Source organism: Leuciscus leuciscus, assembly GCF_965113295.1.
Source record: "Leuciscus leuciscus genome assembly, chromosome: 6".
Classification (NCBI taxonomy): domain Eukaryota; kingdom Metazoa; phylum Chordata; class Actinopteri; order Cypriniformes; family Leuciscidae; genus Leuciscus; species Leuciscus leuciscus.
Window position 1 is genome coordinate 21,375,198 of NC_138730.1, and position 6,773 is coordinate 21,381,970.

Genomic DNA, 6,773 nt, shown 5'->3' on the forward strand with positions numbered 1-6,773 from the left:
CGAATACGTCACTCCCAAATTCTGCGAGATGCCGCCGGCGAACAGCCGCCGGGCCGCCGACTTCATTCTCTCTGGCGGTTGCCGCCGTCTAAATGAACCGCGGCCGGCTGGCGGCAAGCCGCTTTGAAATCGACCAGCCATGAGTGAAACTGACAGCATCTGAACTACTTTTCACATTTAAAGCGATTATAATTATTATGTGAATTATATACATTTTTGTTGTTGCTCCAAAGCCATTAGGGGTTATAACAGATTTGACTCTGATTCCATGATAAGGTTTAGGACATTACATTTAAATTACTTTGAAACTCTGAAGCGATAATATGTAAAATATATAGAATTATTTTATTCACTTAAGGTGACAATTCTTTACATTTCTTTGATTTATGCACAATTTGAGATGCACCAATAGACCAAAAAGAATTCCTTTTGTAAAACTTACTTGGCAATAAATATCTTTCTGATTCTGATTTGTTTTTAAAATAAATATTTCATTCATGGTTTGAACAATTTAGCAGAATAAATGGATGAAGTTAGATTTTTCACCAATGCTTGAAATCAGTGAACAGTGAAAGACATCTGCAACTTGGCCAAAATCTTGGGTTTGCTTTATATTTTTTTATTAATTTGCAACCATGGTAATGTCTATGAGAAACATGAAAATCCCTGTTTTGACCTGAAGGATAAAGTGAAATATTTATAAATATTTTGTCTCTCTGTCACTCCAGGAAATTGTGGTTATGTCTTTCATTGTTTTACAAGCTCCATTTTTATTTTATTTTACCTTTTACATGTATAAGGGATTACTTTGCAGTCTGCAATTGCGAGTTTTGCGACCTGTACAAATGTTTAAGAAAGTGTTAAAGCACAAACAGAGAAGTACCTCCACCGGTCGAGAGGGGCAGCACCTAAAAAACTGAAGCAGATTTACTCGTCTCGTCTCTTCACACGGTTTCAGTATTTGGAGAGAGGGAAGATACGATCTTTTAAGTAAGTACATTTTTCCTTTTTGTGTAACGCAATATTACTATGTTCATTTTTGACATTGTTTTTAGTTCTTCTTCTTAAAATCTGTTCTTGCCTAACTAGTCAAGCTAAAGTAAGTTAGCCTTGTTTGCAAAGTTTCCGCCATGTTTCCGCCATAGCTAGGCTAACGTTACTTGGTTTCTTCCTGGCGTTGAGTTTTCTTCTCCTTCTAAGTATGTTTAACTGTTATGTATGTTTATACAAGTGTGAGTACATGTGGTTTAAGATAGTATTGGTCAGTCGAATTAACTAACGTTACAGTTCCTGAACTACGGACAATTATTCTGCCGCCTGCGTGGGAATGGTAACGTTAGCAAAATCTTCACGACAAGAAAGACTGATCAGTATAACTTGTGTTGTTTTCTAACTAAACATAATTATGCTGCTAGTCTATATTACAGTGTTCGCTACCACATGCTGTTTCACCTTTTTTACACACTGGGTTCAAGCATGTTCTAACGTTACATGTTAAATGTATCTAGCTACAGTAGGTAGCCAAACTTTACATCTAGAAAGACTTAGTTTAACTTTTGGTGTTTTCTTACAAAAATAACGATGTAGGTTGTTTATATGATTTTGTTTGTCTGAACATGGTTTTCTGTTGATCCACTTGTGAAAATTACTGCTTTTTCGAAGGTGTGAGCATTTTAATGTTGTTGATTTTGCCTGAAAATTTTTTTATCAAAAAGTATACTTTATGCTAATGTGTCTTCTATTTTAGATGCTTCACATTGTTCAGTTTATCACCAAGGAGGATCTGCCATTTGCAGTGGTTCCGCAAGAGTGGCTCAGCGAAGGGCATGTGCCATTGGCCCCCATTTAACCTCCGCAAAAAAGACAAAGGAACAATTTAGCCATCCGCTGCACACCTCCACACAGCACCTGGGAGAAACATCATTTTAAGTTCATGAAGGGAGCAGGTAAATGGGTCTGACTTGTACATTTGATTTTCCTTTATTTCATCTGTGTAATTTATTTGTCTGTTTATTGTGGATAACGGAATCTTTCATTCATTATTATTATTATTATCATCAAATTTCTGTTTCCTCTTTCTCAGAACCAGGTTTCTCCCCAGTAATCCAGAATCCGCCAAGAGTTTGAGTACAAGTAAGTGATGTTATTTGTGAAGTTTTTTTGTCTTGGAAACTATTGCTTCTATTTAAAGTTGGCATGAACCGGAAGTTACAAACGACTTTTCTCCAGTGTTGTGACGTATTTCCAAGTGAAAGGGAATATTGAATAGAGGAGCAGGGTTTTACTCTAGCGCTCCTCCTCTCCATCTCTGCTCATAGCAGACTAATGGTTTGAGGGGAGTTGCTACGCCCTCACGCCATTGCACATGACCGGAAGAGAAGTCGTTTCGAGGGGGGAGGGAAGGGTAACGTATTTGATTAAAGATTATAAGGGTACATGAATAAAAAAAAAAAAATGAAGTTCAGAGATGAATCATTTACATAAACACTACAATATTACATATAAAAATACAAATTGTAAAATTTGATTTCATGCTGACTTTAAGATGATGAATCCTTTAATCATAATCTGTTTTTCACTAGGACACTTGATGGGATTCGCTGCAGCAGTTTCTGGATGAAAGGTGTTGAGGTGTGTTGTACATTCCATTAGCTTTGCAAAGTTCAATTATTGTTTCATTACTGAATATGCAATACTCTAGCCTGACTACGTCAGACTTTCATACTAGCCGTTACGTAGACGCTGTCGTTCACAGCCATGTTCACTCCGGTATTTCGCTCGATGGTTTTGTTTTCGCATCATACATGTGTTTACAGTGGAAGTTAGATGCGGCTGAGCATGCGCATAACACACGCCATAACCAAACGTTATGTGATTGGCTTACGGGTAACCAATGATTAACCCCCCCCCCCCAAGAAAGAAAACGCTTTTCAATTATGCCATGCCAGACTCTGTCTACGAAGCAAAGCGAAGTAGCAGAGTTTGGTATTACCAGGCTAGCAATACTCTGCATTGAAATGAAAGCTGTTATGTTTGCTCCCCCAGCTCATCAAGTACTAAGCTTTACACCCCCGGCAGCAAATTTACCCTGGCAGCATATGGGTGAAAACTCTGGAGGTATGTAATACGTTGCGCTTTACTAAGTGTTACATTTAAGTCCAATTCATTAAATGTATGCAATAACTAGGGCTGGACGATTTTGGAAAATAATCTAATTGCGATTTTTTTTTACCAATATTGCGATTGCGATTTAATATGCGATTATTTTTTAAGCTCTTTATCTTTTCTATTTTTCAACAAAAACAAGCAATAAATCATTGTAAAATAGGGAAGGGAATCTTTAGGCACCTCATGAGCCGATACATTTTTTTTCTTTAATTGATCTTATTAATAAAACTTAAAATATTTAATTACATAATTATAATTAGGCCTACTTATAATAATTACACATTAAAAAACTAAATTAATGCAATTACATGTTAATAATTTTAACAAATATAGCTTCAAAACAAATAACAAAGAGGGAAAAAAATATTACAAGCAATAAACAAAGAGTGCTTTCAGTATTTAAGAGTAGGCTGTCTGAACGTGTTCATCTCTTTTGAAATTATAAGATGTGGTTTGTCCTGTTTGTTTAATAACTGACTGTGTCACATTACCGGTAAATTCGCGTCATAAAAGCATTTTGAGATGTAAACGTACATTTAACCACGTAGACTCGCTCACAGCCGCATGCTCAAATGCTCTTCGCAAAACGCACGTGAGTATTTGAAATTGAAAGCAGCTTCTGTCGGTGATTTTCATATTTTTAATATATAAGCCAACTGCATTCCAAGACATATGATGCCTTCGTAGAACATTTGTTAGTAAAATACCGGCGGGCGAGACCGCGCACTAACTTACTGAAGTAACATCACGCAGACCGCGCGTATCTCATATCTTGCGCAATGAAGCCTGAATGTCCTTGTAACTCGCTTCAACTTTTCCGAACTTTATTAAAGATTATTTCTCGTAAGGTTCGAGTGGTGTCGTGTGTGTGTGTGTGAGAGACAGAGGAATTAGAAGCAAGCAGAATACGGTTGTTTATAAAGCACGCGCGTCGTACACGTCTGTGTTTAAAACTAAGCTCAGACATATACAATACAGAATCGTTGGAGAGAATCTATAACACAATATAACATAAATTAAACATAAACTGTTATTTCCTGTAGCCAGGTCTATATGTGTCCATAGACTGTAAAAAATAGTATATGTCGCGTGCCAAGTTGATGCTTCATCTGTAAATCAGACTGGTTTACTCTCGCGTGTCACGTGACCAGACTATAATCGCAGCTTTGCGGTTTAAAAAATCGCATTTCATCATATCGCGATATTATCGCAAATGCAATTAATCGTTCAGCCCTAGCAATAACTTCAAACATATTTTTACATGTCAATGATTATCAATAGGAGGGAGAAAGTCATTGCTCTATTGTTGGCCCTTGTACTCCAATGGCATCTCGTGTCAAGCATGAAGTTTTCAGCTGTGAAGGTATATTCTAACCCTATGTCTTAATGTCCAGTGTTTTAACAGTATTGCAAATAGTGCCTTTAGTTGTTTGTTTTATTTTATTTTTTAAATGTAGAACCAAGCCCTGAGGGAAAGCAATGCACGAGCAGGTGAGAACTTGCACTGTTTCTTAAATTGTACTTTTTTGTGTGTGATGTAAGTCCAAAATTACCATATGCCTTTCATTTTGTAGCTTCGGATGACAGCGGCTTACTTCAAGAGCAGGTGAAGCAAGTTCAACAAACAATGTTGAAGACGTTTGCTTGCACTGGGCAATCAGGTACAACTTGCAAACAGCACCTGTGGTTGTTGGTTTAATTCCCACTGGGGCTACCTGTACATGTAGTAGACCTAGATATAAATGTTATAGTTTAGTAGTTGAGGGACCAGGACTGACTATTTTATTCTGGGAAACCCTGTAGGTGCAGATCAGACCCTTATGCTGTGACGTCTTGCAGAGTTTGGCGATGTTGTGTCTGTTGGAGTTATCCCTGTCAGGGGATCTGTTACTCCCCCTACACACCCAGGAAGATTTGCCGTGTCTTGACAACAGTTTGAAGCAGGATAAAAAGCTCCAGGAACAATTTGTAAGTTTGCTGATTATAACGCCATAGAGTAATCTAAAAAGTAAAATTTAAGATTGTGTACTGCATATATTACAGTCTGAATCCTTAGCCTTTCACATTTTTTATTTATTTATGAGAAGCTTCAGAGAAATGTAATTTGTAACACTTTTTTGGATTTTCAGCTCGGTGTAGGGGATAAAGCATGTTTTAGAGACATGTTCCTTTAGACCATTGTTCAAAGTAAGTTGGATATTTTTTTAATTATATTTATGTAGATGTGTATGGCTTCATGCAATTCAAATGAAATGACAGATCTGTATTTTCTAAATTAGCCATCCGGAAGAACCTGGCAACCCAGGATGCCACTGATGAAGCGGTCTAGGTTAATGTTTCGTGTTACCTGAAAGGAGCATCTGACCGTAAAGGCAGAAAAAGGCACCGCACAGCTGAGAGGGACCCACAGCCGACCACTTAGGCTGACTACTGACACCCCAGAATCACTGACAACTGGAATCCTTTCTTTATCTTGCAGTCAGTAACATCAAGACCCCTAAAGAAGTCAGAAGTGTCACACTATACTCACTAACTGTGGAAATTACTTTCTTTTTTTTCTTTTTTCAAATAATGCTTGTAAGTCCTTGTGCCACAGGTCAGCATTGCATCTATAATGGTCTATTCTACTCCAGAGCTTTACTATAAATTACTACAACTTAACCTATTGTTAGAAATGGCTTGTAAATGTGATGTCATACTTTGATTTATTTGGTATCCTGCACATTATTTCGTATCAAGTATTCTCTTTACTTGTCATAATGTTTACAGGTAATTTTTTTCACCCTAGAGCTGTCCTCTTTATATGAACAATTATTGTAAGAGTTGTAATTTGCTTGTAAGGCTGTTTTTTGTTTGTTTGTTTTTTTTTACCAAAATTTAATAAGAAACCTGCATGTTAGTATATTGATTTATTTATTTTTCTGTTATGTTTCAGTGATCTGACACATCTTGTTTAAATGACAGTTAATGTACTTTGAAATGTGGAATAAAAATGCCAAATGGATATTTGTCTGGTTTGAGCAATCATTATTCTTGATAAACTGCATGCTATAAATATTAAATATTATATATATATATATATATATAGCCAGAATAAGCGGCGGCAGATCGCTCGAAAATAGCGCTTGCCTCCAGCGGGCCGCGGAAGGGCCGCCTTAAATAAAACGGCGGCGGGACGGCGGTTGGCCCGCGGGCCGGCCGCGGAACGAAGGCGGTAGGAAGGCGGCTGCCGCTTTTAAAAAGCGGCTGCCGCCGGCGGTGCGCCGTCCAACGTGTTTGCGATGTCGCCATTCTGCCGCTTCTACTGCCGCCGGAGCGCCGACGGTGGGCCGCCGACTCATTGCTATCTGGGTCTTATCAAACGTGTGACGTTTGGGGCAGACTGGACATTCCGTGCCTGTGTTTCAGCAAATTCCTATTTAATTGCAGTATTAGCATGCTTAAGCACTAAGCTAAGTGTTTGCTAGCATGTTTTAACATGTTTCTAGTATGTTGTTAGCATGTTTAGCACATGCTGGAACTTTTTTATATGTTATTAGGAGTCCACAACAGTGTTTAACATGTCACTTCCTGTTGCCAGCAGGTGGCGCTATGACTGTAACTGA

General features: G+C 37.9%; 1 protein-coding gene and 1 long non-coding RNA gene across 5 annotated transcripts; both read left to right on the plus strand.

Moving 5' to 3' along the window:
• Positions 1–974: 974 nt before the first annotated feature.
• Positions 975–3,153, plus strand: LOC309501273. Its single transcript, XR_014206837.1, has 5 exons — positions 975–990; positions 1,748–1,946; positions 2,084–2,133; positions 2,583–2,631; positions 3,046–3,153. It is a non-coding gene; the product is annotated as an uncharacterized lncRNA (long non-coding RNA).
• Positions 3,154–4,410: 1,257 nt separating this feature from the next.
• Positions 4,411–6,172, plus strand: LOC309501361 (uncharacterized protein). Of its 4 annotated transcripts, none has more exons than XR_014206868.1 (6): positions 4,411–4,531; positions 4,626–4,659; positions 4,743–4,829; positions 4,972–5,136; positions 5,298–5,355; positions 5,448–6,172. XR_014206868.1 is itself a non-coding variant. In XM_082173408.1 (5 exons), exons 1-4 carry the CDS (start codon positions 4,430–4,432, stop codon positions 5,094–5,096), a joined length of 312 nt encoding a protein of 103 aa, XP_082029534.1. In that variant the 5' UTR covers positions 4,411–4,429; the 3' UTR covers positions 5,097–5,136; positions 5,448–6,172. The 4 variants fall into 4 exon arrangements, 1 of the variants encoding a protein (XP_082029534.1); XR_014206870.1 differs by having other exon boundaries at positions 5,008–5,136; XR_014206869.1 differs by lacking the exon at positions 5,298–5,355.
• Positions 6,173–6,773: the final 601 nt, after the last annotated feature.

What these genes read in the sequence shown, in the direction of transcription:
- LOC309501361 (XM_082173408.1), top strand. Translation starts at nt 4,430, where the DNA reads ATGTCAATGATTATCAATAGGAGGGAGAAAGTCATTGCTCTATTGTTG. An exon ending in TGAAGTTTTCAGCTGTGAAG is followed by an intron (nt 4,532 to 4,625) that starts GTATATTCTAAC and finishes TTTTAAATGTAG; the next exon opens with AACCAAGCCCTGAGGGAAAG. An exon ending in GGAAAGCAATGCACGAGCAG is followed by an intron (nt 4,660 to 4,742) that starts GTGAGAACTTGC and finishes TTCATTTTGTAG; the next exon opens with CTTCGGATGACAGCGGCTTA.